Consider the following 14375-nt stretch of genomic DNA (forward strand, 5'->3'; position numbering starts at 1 on the left):
GTGAGATTCTCTGACCTAAAAAAAACAACGAAATCAAAATAATACACGCCAGAAATCAAACAGAAGCAATGGGAAGTACACTTTCAGCTGCGACTGGAGCGCTTTCAATGGATTTTTCCGTTGCTGGCTTGTCTTCGGAGGTTTTACGACGTCTGAGAGTGTTATTTAGCAGTCTGACAAGTACTGCATCAGCTTCTAGAAGTGTTAAATCCGTTTTTGATCCCAAAAATCGCTCAGAAAGTTCGGGATCCAGTAATCTGATGAGAACACGTGCTCCACTACGATACGGTCTGAAAAATTTGTTTAAATAAAATAATTAGGTGATCAAATTACTCAGAATTCACTGCTGGAACTTTGCACACGGCATTGAACTTGAGCCCGAAGTCAATATAAACGTCTTCTTGAATGCGGTTCACAATTTTTCCCACCATCAGACGCCCATTGAAATCGCCGAGTTGCATGAATTTTGAGTTGCGTAAAAGAGAAGAAAAGGATTGATTCTGAAAACATGAAAATACTGTGAAATTCGGTGAAAAATGAAAAACCTGAGCCTCGGAAGATTCGGTGACATTATCGACGAAATCTATGATACTTTCGGTGGATGCTTCGGTCGAAAAAGCTCTTCGAACAGCAACTCGACTATTGAACAGTGATCGAAGCATCTGAAAACCAAAAAAATCAGTTTAAATTTCGTCGGAAATTATTATATTTAAAAAAAATTGTTTTTTGGTGTCGTCAGGTTGTGTGTCTATCCGCAATACACCACGCGAGGGTGTTTACGTACTCTGCGCATCGTACCCTTCCAATTAATCTGGACGCCACTCTGATTTCTTTTCAAATTCCAAAAATCATTAACTATTTAAAAAATTGTTAATTTCAGAATGTCAAATCTTCTTCTAAACTTTGCTTGGTTTCTTCTCTTGCCCGTCGCTTGTTTTGCCGAATGGACACTGAATTTAGAATACAGTCTAAATGGTTTGTAGCGAAAAATCGATAATTGTTTAATTTGTACCAAAATTCACAGGATTCACCAATAGCTACGATCTGGGTGTGATTGAGATGCGACGAACGTTCGATGGAAATTTTACAGGAACTTTCAAACCAGCAAAAGACAAAAATTTCGGGCAAAGGTGAGCAAATTTCGAGGTTTTGCGAGAAATGTGTCATATTAAAAAAAAAACCTGGAATTTCGATAATTGAAACGTTTGCAGATTGCTAGATGCTCAAGATGACACCTATTCGGTCAGAGCAAAGTCTTCCAGTCAGCCAGGGCAAACATTTTTGACGACTAGCGATCCTGTAAGTGCAAAATTAAAAGAAAAAGCGGAAATATGAATAAATGTTTCGGATATCTAAACCCGCTTATAAAAATATATTAAATGATTTTTTTTCTATGAGAAAGCGACTGAATGCAGCCTTTCGTAGTTTTTGCGACGTTCACCGCCGCTCTGAGATCCTTTCTCCCATATTTATGCCCACCATCACATATTCTTCGCTTGCCCGTGTAGCCTAGGTGGTCGCGCGCACGGTTCCAAATCGGGGTTCTCGGGTTCGACATCCACCCGAGAGCGAAGTTGTTTCTGTCTGTTTCCCCACTCGACCTCCCTCATGTGTACCTCTTTTGTCTGTCTCTCTGCGTCTCGCTCACTTGGCTGAACTGGTTGCGTGCACAGTTTGAAGCGAGAGGTTAGGGGTTCGAGTCCCACCCAAGGCAACAAATTCCAATCGTGTGATCTTCTCGCAACACGATTGAGCCGACGCCTTGGGAAAGCATTGTCTTTGACCATTTGATCCCACTCTCGCTACTCAATTGGTGATTGTGGTTTGCACATGGTCCACACTTTTTTAGCCTTCTATACGAATATTCGGTCATATCCTGCAAATTTACACGCAGAAGCCGTTAAACAATTCACATTTTCAGTGTCTCTTCCTCCACTCTAATCTCTTCCACGTCTTCTGGATCTCTATCTCTCAGGACAAGCAAGAGCTCCACACGATCACAGTGTTCCCAGATACGGTAGCCTGGAGAAATGACGAGGATGGCAAATACAACTCCCTAGGAAAATCGTGCTCAGAGAAGTCATCTCTTTCTGCCACGTCATCCGGATCCCCAAAAGGAATCGTCCACGTCGTCGGAGAATCCACACTGTCCACTCCAGACACAGCAGCGTTTGTTCAAAAACTGGAGAGAGAGAAACGAGCGAAACAACACGGAGCCGATGCGGATAATCGGAGTTTTATTGCTAAATACGTGAGTTTTCAGAATTTTTAAAATCTGAAAGTTGACAACTTGACTTGAAATTCTACACGAAAGCATGAATGCTCAGATTTTTGAATAGAGGCTCAATTTAAGCCGCTTAAATTATGTTTGAAAATTAGAAAATGTTGAAAGTCTTAATTCTAGCCTTGAATTGAATTTCAAGACTTCAAGGCTTCAACTTCAAAAGACTTCAACTTCAAAATGCTTTTCTTTCTTTCCAGTGGATGTATATTGTACCCGTCGTTCTTTTCGCCGTCATATCGAGTGCTGTGAATCCAGATGCCGGTGCCGAGGGACAAGCTCAATAATGTACTCGCTCATCCGAATTATCTCATAATAATTTTATTTCTCACTGATTTTGCTCTCAATTTTGTTGAAATACGCTTTCAATTATGACTTTAAAACTTCCGAATCGACCTTTCTTTCGGGTAATTCTCTCTAAAATGTTTTGTTTTTTAAATAGCCAATAGAGTGTTAGTTTAATATTAAAAAAAAGAAATGTTGTCTTTATTCTCCTATTCTGTTTTATCTGTCTCTTCGACAGCACAATATCTTCAGTTCTTGCGATTTTTGAGAATTAGTAATCACCCAATTAATTTTTCAGGTTTTCTAGAAGAAACAACAGATATGAACTCACGAAGCTACGATCACGTACCGCCGTTGGCCAGTAATACTGTGACGATAGCGACTTCTTCTACAGCGCAGGTAATTTTATATTTGAAAGGCATTTAAACCTAGAATACTAGCCGAAAATTACCTAATTTTGTCCTAAAATGATCAAGTGTCCTTGCCTAATTACACACGATCAGCTTAAAACGTCCTAAAAAATGTAATAACTAAATTTAGTCCGGTTCGACTTTAAACCTGGAAGTTTTCGGTTCGAAATTCAATCCGAAAATTCATTTTCCAGGCTGTAGGACTTTTATCACGCGAGGAGGAAGGGTCTGTCCATGTTTATCAAAAAAGGCTCAAAATGACACTAAAGTCGCTAAATTTCGCCCAAACCTAACCGCTAAAGTAGGTTCGATAATCATCTCGAAATGGGTCTCGACGTGGCCTAACGAATAGCCCTGACTTAGGCTGAAATAAAGAAAGTTCCGATCAGCGTAAAAATGATAATGTTTTTGTTAGTCTGAACATGACCAAGTTCTTTTGATAACCTAGTTATGCTTAATATTGAATCTCGATAGTTCAAATTGTACGAATCAGGCTAAAATAGACTCAAAAACGACCGATTTTCGTTTAGATCTCATATAACCCCTCGCAACTAATCGATCTTCATTTCCAGGTCCGTCTTCAACCAACAGGCGCTCAACTTCGTCCAATGACCACTGTCCCAATGCGACAGCCTGTACCGATTCGAAAAATAGTCCACGATTCAGGCCAAAGCGGGCCTAGTGGCCCATCGACCTCTACGCTCCCACAATACCAAATGATGCAGCAGGTCAAAGAAGAAATCGTTGACCCGATGGATTACCAGGCCGGCGCTTCTACGTCATCAGGCCCGCTGATAGGCCCCGCTCCCTCTTTTCAACAATACCAACGCGGAGGTCCTAGCTCATCTACAGTTACTTCTGGTGCTTTAGTGATGAGCAATGGAGGAGCAAATAGTATGGCTATGGATCAACCAGCGCCTGTAAATCTTGCTTCGAAGGTGGCCGAAGTTTTTCTCACAGCCGGCCATGCGTTTCAAAAATTGGGCGATTTGACACTACAATTGCACACCACTGCCGATGCAGATGAGAGCAAATGGTCCGAGAAGGAGGTGGATAATTTGAAAAATGCACTGACACGATTTGCACATGAGTTGGATCAGATTAGCACTTGTGTGGCGAGCAGAACGACGTAAGTAGTTTGAAAATTGACCGAAGTGGTTCGAAGTATGTTAAAAGAGTTCTTGAATCTTCAATTCAAAACTAAACAGAATTGACTCGACATCGATGTTTTAGTCTACTATTAGTAAAAATTAGTCGTTAATAGTCCAAAATAGACTTTTAAAGGAGGCCAGACACCAAAAAAAAAAAGTTTTCCTGGTATTTTGCATAGAGAACCCCCATGAGGGGTTGAACTCATGACAGGCAGCTCAGGGCTATAGCGCCGCTACCGGCTGAGCTACGGGGGCGCGAAGGCGCCTGACGACCGATGTTCTACATGAGCGCGGCGCGATTTCGTCCCCCGAACTGTCCCCCGAAATTTTTGCTGTCACGCCTCCTTTAAAATCTAAACAAGTCTGAAAAGAAGCTGAAATAAACAGATATTTTATGAAAGTCAGAATTTTATGACTTTCAAACAAGGTTTGAATTTATACGTTTCCTTCCAGAAAACACATCAAAAATGATATCAAGCGACGACATATCGTAGGAGATGATCAACCACAACCAACAAAACGATTAGCGATGAATGCGACAGGACCATCTGGAACATATACAACTGTGAATTCAGTTGGTATGATGTCAGGACAGAAAAGAACTATCGGACAACCAATGGGAAAAATTATGGCTGCCAGGGTGAGAATTAGTGACGGAGAATTGCATGTAGAATAAACTAAAAATACACAGAAGGAACTCGGGAAATTTTAGTAGTTTTTCGAATTGCGAGCGGAATATTTTTAAAGATACATTTTTAAAGCTTAACTTTGACCATTTTCTGTCCATTTTTAAGACTAACTATAAAAAGGGAACCACAACACCTCGTCAGTTTGGATTTTGATGAAAATTCCAGGATATGTTAAGAATAGCCTATCTAGGACTTCTTGAAAATTTTAGAACACGCTTTCAGCCGAGTTATATCAGTCCAAAGTTTTAGTACTGAAATCCGTTTATTTGCATGCTTTACCACACATTTCATTCCCGAAATCCCTTTGAGAGGAGTTTGAAGAGGGCCTGACATTTAACCGCCTTTTGAATCAGTGGAAAAAGTCGATGGCGTGGTGTCGGGGATGTGGTGGGCGCTAGTAGTTACAAGGCTGTGGGTTCGGACCCTCTAGTGGTTTTTCTTTTTTTTCTTTTGCATTCTTATTTTTCGACATTTCAGGATACCTCTGACATATGTTTCAAATTTTTATCAGTTCAAGAGAGTAGAGACAAAATTTAGAAAAAAAATTTCAAAAAGTTTCAAAAAAAATTTTGAAGTCTTCAATCACTGGAATGTGGTGATTTTGAAGCGCTGTTTTCGGACTTATACGGACCACAATTGAATAATAAAAAGCGTGCAATCAAAAAAATAGATTATCTGTAAGTTGCATAATAATATTTGCAAGCGATTATCACTACATTTTCAAGGAAGTTTTTCAAACTGTCAAAAGTTCGATAAAATCACCCACCCAAATGGTGGAAAAAATTCTCAAACTTTTTCAAAAACATTTTTTTCAGAAAATGTGTGAAATATGATATTACACATAATTCTGAGTATAACACAACAAATTTCATGTTCTGGAACCCCCTGGGAGCGGAGAAAATCGCCTTTGAAAATCGCTATTTTTGCACTGAAAATGCGATTTTTGGTACTGAAACTAGTATAACTCGGCCGAAACTGGCAAGCGTGTTCTAAAATTTTCAGGAATGTCTAGATAGGCTATCCTTGACATATACTGAAAATTTCATCAAAATCCAAACTGACGAGGTGTTGTGGTTCCCTTGTAAGATAGATAAAATGGCCTGAGAGCCTGAAATAAACCGAAAAAAATAATCTTCCACTTTTAAGGCTGTCATCCCAACTGCTCGCTACACCGTCGCCCCAATGTCTTCTACAGGTGGTCCCTCATCGTCCGGACATCATCCTCAATCAACAGTAGTCGTCCAACAATCGAATCAGGCTACATCCGGAATGCCTCAACTCCATTCGCAGAATCCTGGTCCATCTTCTCGTCTGATTCCAACGACGTCAGGTGGATTCCAAAATCCGACGATCACCCGTGTCATGGCGCCACAACAAATGCTTCAAGGAGGTGTGAAAAGTGGCGGTCAGATGCCATTGAAACGTGTCATGACACCCACTAGTAGTGGTAGTATACAAAGCTCTGGAGCTCTCATTTTGGAGCAAACTGATTAATAAGTCTCTCTTAATTAGCTACTTTACTAGAGCCTTGAGTAATATAGCAATCAAAATTTGAAAAAAGAATCGGGAAAAACTGGTTGAAAAAGACGAGTTTCTGAGTTTAAAACGATAATAATTCAATAAAATTGAGAAATTCGATTTTTAGACCGATTTCGGCCCGAAATTATCTGGCTTTGCTTTTTTTGGTTGCTATAATATTCGATTACTTTCTCTCTATCTTCTTTATTTTACTTATTCACCCTTTAATGATTCTGAAATGAAGAGAGGAGAGAAAAAACAAGAAATGGGGAAACTTCGAGACGAATTTCACCAAAATATAACAATTTATTACTCTCGTCCGAAATCAATGTACGTTGCGGCCGAAAATTTACTCAAAATCGCATCGTCGGTCGCACAGCGAGAAAACACAAATTGATGCATGCGCCTTTAAATACCGTACCTCGGACGCTTTTTATTTTGGGCCCTATTTGGCTGTTTTTTTTCTATTTTATAAGAAAAACAAATTAAAGATTCATAAGAATTACGCAAAATTAGACAGAAACAAGCGAAAAAATGAGAGAAATTTGAGAAAATTCGATAAATGTTGAGGTACTGTATTAAAGGCGCGTGCAATACCGTTGTTTTCTAGGCCACAACGTGCATTGATTTCGGACAAGAGTAATAATTGTTCTTAACTACCCCTCGAATTATCCTCTGTAAGCTTCACTCCCCTATTCTGTCTCCAATTCTCGAAAAAATTCAATTAAAACAAAAATTTCTTTCTTATTTGGCAAAAAACTTAATTTTTGAATTCCCGCCCGTTGTCTTTCAAAAAAAAAATTTGAAAAATCCGTTTTTTTTTCAATTTCCTATGCCTCCTTTATCTGTATATCAGTATTAAAAATGCTCCGTTTCTTTTCGCTTCCAGCCAATTTTCCCAAAGTGCCCTTATAACTGTTTTTTTTCAATCTTGCATTTTTTCATACTATTTTACCCAACACGCATTTTTTCACATGTCCGAAACTACCTCTTGTTTTTCTTTTGTCCAGATATGCCCCCCTATTCGTTAAGAAGCACCCGTTTATGTAATAGGCCATTCTCTTCGATATCCACATTGACCTCATTCGTCTTCTGATTTGCCGTTGTCTTTGTTGAATGAAACAATAGAAATTAACATTTTTCAGAATCAAAAAAGTGAATGTAGTCCTGAATATTTTCAGAACTGCCACTTGCCGCCAGTCTAATACCAGCGAGTTGGAGAGAAGCTTGAAAGCAATCTTTTAATAAATTCATAAAGATGCATATTTTTATATTCATCTTATTCTTGTTTTCTTTTTCCTTCCGTTTTTTTTCTAGAGAACAATTCCGTCAGCACATGGGTTCAAGCGAGGGGGTCAGAAAGCGCGCCCCAGTAAATTTAGGAAAAATACTAAATTCGCTGCCGAATTTCGTTGGCAGAGTTTCACAGTTTTAAATGAAGAACGAAAAAGCGCGCCTTGCAACCAGTTGATTTTGAAGAAATAGATCATGATCTAGATCAAACCCGCGTCCACTTTAAATTTATTAAATCTCTTCTGGCCTACGAGTTTGCTGGGGCGCGCTTTCTGACCCCCTCGCTTGAACCCAAGTGCGTCAGACCAAAATTGGTTTTCCATAAAGTTTTTGGATTTGGCAGGTCTGAAACACACAATTTGACAATTTTACAATTAACAATCAGCGTCAAAAAAAGTGAGCAGCGGCGCTACGAGATTGCACAGTAGGTTAGAAACAAATTAGTGTTTTTATCCAACAATCGTAAAAGTTTGTATTGCCAACATTCTAATAATCAACATCACATAGCCACAACAAAAACGACAGTTCAATTTTTTTCAGAAATTTTTGAATTTTTGAAGAAAACACGGTTCATCATTTTCATATGTTTTGACTAGTTTATTTTCCATTTCAGAGTGTTCCTAAACTGATCCGAAAATATGTACATTCTCGGGATTCCTGACTTTTGATCTGTTTTAGAATGAATCATAATCTTGTAATAGAATTAATCCTAATCTTTATAAAAAAATGTTTGATATACAGTGCCGAGAAGTGGTGAGGAGAATTTTTTCGAACATTCACAACTTTGTTCAAAATTGCTCAATCGACTTGAAATTTTGCATGAGAGTAGCTGTAAAATCCAAAAACATATAAAATCGGTTTTTTGAAAATTTCTCATTGTCGGAATTTTCAGAGCAGTTTCAGATGTAACAGTGGTTCGTGAATCCAAAAAAAACTTTTTTCCAGAATTTTTCTGGCTTTGATTTTAGATGTAACATAATTCTCAGTGTCCAAATATGCACCAAAAAAGTTTCGAAGAATTTTGGAAGTCGGGCTCTCGAGTTATGATGCTCTCAAGTTATGACGCTCAAAAGGCATGTGTCGGCATTTTTGCCATAACTCAGCTGAAAATGTATTTTTGATGCTCAAAATTTCACAAATGATGTGTTTTGAGTTGCTTATCAGTTTTATAACAAAAAATTCAATTGTAGAAAACATTTTTTTTTTCATTTTTTCACATCTAGGGAAAATCTCTAAAATCTAAAAATGAGAAAATTTTTTTTCTACAATTGAAAAACTTTTGTTACAATGCTTACCGAAGAGCAATATTTATCTTGAAGAATGGACTAATAGCTCTCGCCTTTTATTTTACTCTGTTATCTCTATTGCTTTTTTTACCCTCCCAACATTGTTATTCATTTCTTGTTGGATTCGCTGTAAAACTATTAAAAATCCGCATTATCTACCGTATTTGTCTGCTATATCAGGCGGGAATATCGCTCTTTTGGGAAGCTTGGCGGAGTTATCACGGAAAATACAGATTTAGTTTATGGTAAAGATCCTTTTAGTTTTTTTGGCAATAACAAATATTTAAAATATTCCATACCTCGTTCCCGGATACCTTATCTGTAAATCTGTTGCATTCTTGGCAAACACCTCGTCTTCTTTCATTCATTGGTCATGGGTAGCCATGCATGCTGCGGTAAGCCAAAAAATCATCTGTTTTCTGAAAGTTGAATTCCAGCGTTTCTGCTGCATATTCTACACACTCCGCTTCCAAACCCATAATTCTTGTCGAACTCGTGCAATATTAATTTCCATTTCATTAATTTCGATGTGTATTCAGTTATGGACTCCGATTTTTATCACAGGGCGACGATTGGATAGTCAAATGGATAGTATGTATTGTGGAGAGGATCCAATGTATACGACGTAATCTGATGACACCTTTTACAAAAAAAAATAGTGAAAATTTAAAAAAATAGTGAAAATTAAAAAACTCACAATTTTTGCCGAGGTTTCTGTACTGACCTGGAAAAGTACATGGGGTTTATCAATTCATTTGGTATAACAAGATCATATTCGATCTGGAAAAAATACTGGAGGACCTGGGTCTCGGAAACATAGTCACATGAAAATAGTGTCAAGTGACAGTTTACGAGTGAGAGTTTGAATTTTGCATAAATTTGGTTCCAATAACAATTTTAGAACTCCTAAAAACGTCGGAGCAAAGCTGTCCATTGTTGTCTTATCTCGGCAACAATCACCCATTTCTTAAATTTCCCGAACTGCAGTTTACAGGTATTTTCGAACTTTTGCGAATTTAAATTTTGAAATGTGAGGAATTTCAATACGTTTTCAGCTAATGGACGAATTCTTCAAATTACGAGATAGCGAGTCGATTAATATAAAGATAATCTTTTTGAGGGTTAGTCACACAAATCGAGTATTGAAAATAACTGAAAATTTTGAAGTTTCTGTTGAAAACAATTATTATAAAAATTTGTATCCTACATTTTTTTTTGAAACTTTCAGATTGATGCGATTGTCTATATTTTGTACCTTATACAATTCCCAATCACATCAATCAATATTTATCTACACCTTTGTTTTTCTGAAGTCCTTTTTTCGTATTTCTTCTGATTTTCACTTTTCTTGTCAAGTACTCTTCGCCTCTATCCTTCAAATAAAACACGCCTCATTTGAGTAAACCTCCTCTCATGATTTTTATTTTTTTTAGCTGAGCAAATATATTCGTCAATTTTTAAACGAATTTCGAAAGAAAAAACCAAATTTACGATAAAATTTGTGAGCCTGGAAGGTTCGAATCTCAATTCGAAAATCGTTAATCTAATTTTCAAAATTAAAAACAGTTGTTATTAGCTGAAGAGTGAAAGGCGGAGCGACGAAATTTCGCCTTTCTTGATTTCCAGTTCCAGAAAAAACAGAAATCATTTTTGTCATTTCTTTTTAATTTTTAGGGTCGACACTCGCGGAAAAATGAATTTCATGTCTTCAACTGACCCAATTATGGTCCGTCACGGAAGACGAAGTACCAGAAAAAAGAGGAACTCGTTATTGGGGTAATAACATTTTTGCGCACATTTTTCTTTGAGTTTTTGTCTTTTTTTGGTACTTAGAATCACTAAAACTTTCAGAGAGAACATGTATTACAACAAGTAAGTTTTCGAACTTTTTCAATTTGTTGTGGCGTTTCTGGAATATTTTCGGACTGTAAAATATTTTTTTTGGAAAGAAAAGTTTCCGACCAAAATTGTTTCCGAATTCCTAAATAGGTCCCGTGTGAATCAAATTTCCAAAAAATGCATAAAACGGATATTCCTTTTTTGCTCGAGAAAAATTTCAAAAGATGTATTTTTCCAATTTCTCGAGGTTTCGAATTTCTAGAAGACGACGTTTATTTTTCTAGTCATCGTTTTGAAAAACGGAAACGAAAATTTTTTTGATTTTTGGAATTTCCGTTTTATTCAAAGCATAATAGTAATGCTTCCTGAAAACATAAATGAAAATCCATACGATTTTTTGAATTTTGGAAAATATGATTTCGCTATGTTTTACGCAATTTCCCATTATAAATGAAGTTTCAGCTCAACATTCATGACTTACTACAACGCTGTGGACAATTTTGGAAGTTTGGAAAGTGAGTTTATTGAAGTTTTCGGTTCAAAGTTAAAAATTCATTTTAGAAAATTTGCGGAACAAAAATAATTAAAATTCGCTGTAACTCGTTTATCCCTAGGCCGAGACAAAAATCTTGAAATTTATATCACCGATTTTTCAGAAGTTGTTTATTCTCAAACATTTGAATCAGACCCGTTTTCTCTTCTTTTTTCCTCCCAACATTTCTTTTTTTTTCTTATGAATTCTAAAACACTAATAATGAAAGAAAAGTTGTTCTTCTTCTCATTGCTCATCTCACTTGAAGTGACTGCTGTCTGACATGTGATGTTTCAGAAATGAGAAAAGAAAAGAGAAAGGGAACAAAAATACATGAAACCTAAGAATAAGAAAAAAGATAGAGAAAAGTTGAAGATCGGCTAGAAAAATGGGGAAAGGACAAAGAAAAGTAGCCCCGCGCGAAATTTGATCTACCCTGTTGTGTTACAAAATGAACCGAGGTGCCGGAAATTGCATTTTAAACATCAAAACGCTTTTGTCCCTATTCTTTTCTTGTTCTCCCCCATTGATATACAAAAATCTAGATGAAGCTTTTTTTTCGATTTTTTTTCTCAAGAGTTTTCTCAAACTTTTGAAATATTTTAGCATAAAATTTTATAGATTTTCAAGAATGATGGATCAATGCAATTTGCAGCAGTGATTCATTTTTTGTTTATAGTTTTAAAAAAAACTTTAATTTTAAAAAATAACCTTGATTTTTCTAAAACTGGAAATTATTGAATTCTTAATTCATTTTTGTATTCTAAACATATGAATTTCTGAGTTTCTGTGTCTTTGAATTTTTGAATATCTGGTTTTTTTGGAATTTCCCTATGATTTTCTTGCATAATTTCAAGCATTTCGTTTAATTCTTTTCAGGTACCCTCTTTCTTCCTTGCACTGGGATCACTAATTTTTATTCTCTTTTTCTCGCAAGAAAACTTTGAGAACGTGACATTGTATGTAATATTCTAATAGCTCATTTCTATTCAAAAATAATGCGAGAAAATGGGTAACCTAATATCCTAGTGTATGTTACAAAACTTTTTTGTGAACAAAGTTTTCAATTGAAAAAAAAAAACAAAACATTCTCTTGAATCAATCAAAAACTCGTTTGGGGCTCAAAAATAAAAATATATGAAAGTAAAATTTTTTTTCAAGTTTTTCATCTGTTCTTATGGTTTTTTTCGATTTTTTAAGAAACTATCAAATATAGTGTTTTCAACATAACTGTTCCTTTTGCAATCGTAACTTATATACTTTGATAATAAAATAGTAAAACTTTTTAGAGCCAAGTTTAAAATCTGGGAGGACGATAAACACACTTCGAGAGAATTTTAAGGGATGTTTTCAGCCAAAAATGTGTTCTCACCGTTGGCAAGTGAACGGATGCGTCGACGACCCAGTCAGGTAGGTCAAATGTTTTTTGCGTTTACAGTACTTTCACAGTGTAACCTTCTAATTCCTTTTTGGAATATCTGAGTTTTAGAGTTGTCTGAAAATTTTGAAGTTGTTGCAACTTCTGCACTTTTTGGAATATTCCAATTCCCTTTTTTGTATTTCTTCTATCCTATCAAATTATTATGGATGCACTCAAAAAGTAGATCCATGACAAGAAATATGTTGAGAGCGTTTTGATATTAATGAAAAATTCTTTTTATATTTTTTGGTCATTTCCAACGATGGGGTTGTCTTGAAAAGTCATTTTGAATATGTTTTTAGAGTTGAATGGAATTATTTGAGTTTTTTTGAAGCCTCGTTTTTAAAAACAGTAAATCTTTTTTTAACACAAAAATGGCTGTCTTTTTTCATTTTCCCAATAATTACATCACATGTAGATCTTTGAAAATCTAAAGCAAAGAAATGCTTTAAAAAACAGAAAAAGACAGAAAAAGAATGAAAAAAGAAAGAGAATAATTAATGGAATGGAAATTCATTATTCTTCTGTCATCTCATTTTCTCATTTTTTATGACTAATTTCTACTTTATATAAAAATGACCCAATAAATACTTCAAATACTTTTCAAACTTTTTTTGCTGTCTTTCAGTTTCTCTGATCAATTTTATGTTTTGTTATTTTTTTTTTGCAATTCAAAATTTCAAAACTAGATGTTGAATGCAACATCCAAATGATCATGAATCAGCTGAAAAACGAAAAATTTTCCAGATCCTTTCCTTCTTTTTCTATGATTTCACCAAAATTTCTTTAGATCAGATTACACAAGGCATGAAACAAAACGGAAAACGTTTTGTTTTATTTTACTTCACAATTTCTTTTTTCGCGAAGCATTTTTTTCAAATCTGGAGAGACAGAAAAAAAATGACGAGATAAGGCCATTTGTGGCCGATTCTCTGACGTTACAAGTCACTTTATAGAACTGTCAAGAACGGTTTGTTCCATAAGTATTGAGGACGTTGAATATAAAATTTGTACGATAATATGAATAATTTCAAGCATAAAGAATGAAAACTGAATGTCGTTTCTCTTTCAATTCGCCTGCCTTTTTTTATTTTCCTTCTCCATTTTATGGAAAATTTGCAATGGGAAAGGGGAACAAAAAAGAAGATATTGAATCCAGAAAATAAAAAGGGAAATGTATTCCTTCCCTTTTTCTCCTTTTTTTTCGTCTTCTTGTTCCATCTTCCACCACTTGGTTCTGGGACAAGTGTCTTTTTCTGGAGTCGTATTTTTCTATTTTCCTTTGAATTTCAGTTTTTTCGGATATTTCTTAGAGTAGTTTGCTTTCAGAATACATAAATAAATTTTGAAGTCATTTTTATCTCATTAAAAAATCAAACTCAATTAATTTATGAAATACCTTTTTTGGCCTGTAAGAAGTTATTTATAAAACCTGTTTCTCTGAAAATTGAAACTTCAGATTCCGATAAAGTTCAATTTTTTTGAAGTGTCGGAAATTTTTCTAAAAGTACTATGTGATTCCAAAAATTCCATTGATCTGTACTTCCCAAAATTTGAACAGGATTCTAATTTCAGATTTACAAAAGTGAGTTGTAAATTTGAGTATCCGGTTTTCCGAGATTAACATCGGAAATTTTTCATCTTGGAATGCAATATTCTCATTCCAGAGGC

At 35.7% G+C, this 14375-nt stretch overlaps 4 protein-coding genes across 4 annotated transcripts; 3 read left to right on the plus strand and 1 right to left on the minus strand.

Moving 5' to 3' along the window:
• Positions 1 to 55: 55 nt before the first annotated feature.
• Positions 56 to 662, minus strand: Cbr-mrps-28 (the record flags this gene model as incomplete). The annotated part of the gene is made up of 3 exons (XM_002638594.1): positions 56 to 290; positions 334 to 500; positions 546 to 662. 3 exons carry the CDS (start codon positions 660 to 662, stop codon positions 56 to 58), a joined length of 519 nt encoding a protein of 172 aa, XP_002638640.1.
• A 219-nt stretch (positions 663 to 881) lies between these two features.
• On the plus strand, positions 882 to 2568 carry CBG05695 (the record flags this gene model as incomplete). The annotated part of the gene is made up of 5 exons (XM_002638595.1): positions 882 to 975; positions 1025 to 1130; positions 1212 to 1299; positions 1922 to 2251; positions 2482 to 2568. 5 exons carry the CDS (start codon positions 882 to 884, stop codon positions 2566 to 2568), a joined length of 705 nt encoding a protein of 234 aa, XP_002638641.1.
• A 319-nt stretch (positions 2569 to 2887) lies between these two features.
• Positions 2888 to 6310, plus strand: CBG05696 (the record flags this gene model as incomplete). The annotated part of the gene is made up of 4 exons (XM_045238650.1): positions 2888 to 2965; positions 3549 to 4105; positions 4581 to 4767; positions 5963 to 6310. The coding sequence occupies 4 exons, from the start codon at positions 2888 to 2890 to the stop codon at positions 6308 to 6310; spliced, it is 1170 nt and encodes a 389-aa protein (XP_045093020.1).
• Positions 6311 to 12644: 6334 nt separating this feature from the next.
• Positions 12645 to 13660, plus strand: CBG27334 (the record flags this gene model as incomplete). The annotated part of the gene is made up of 2 exons (XM_045238651.1): positions 12645 to 12694; positions 13495 to 13660. The coding sequence occupies 2 exons, from the start codon at positions 12645 to 12647 to the stop codon at positions 13658 to 13660; spliced, it is 216 nt and encodes a 71-aa protein (XP_045098463.1).
• Between the last annotated feature and the right edge of the window lie 715 nt (positions 13661 to 14375).

This window comes from Caenorhabditis briggsae (genome assembly GCF_000004555.2).
Source record: "Caenorhabditis briggsae complete genome, chrV, whole genome shotgun sequence".
NCBI classification, from domain to species: Eukaryota; Metazoa; Nematoda; class Chromadorea; order Rhabditida; family Rhabditidae; genus Caenorhabditis; species Caenorhabditis briggsae.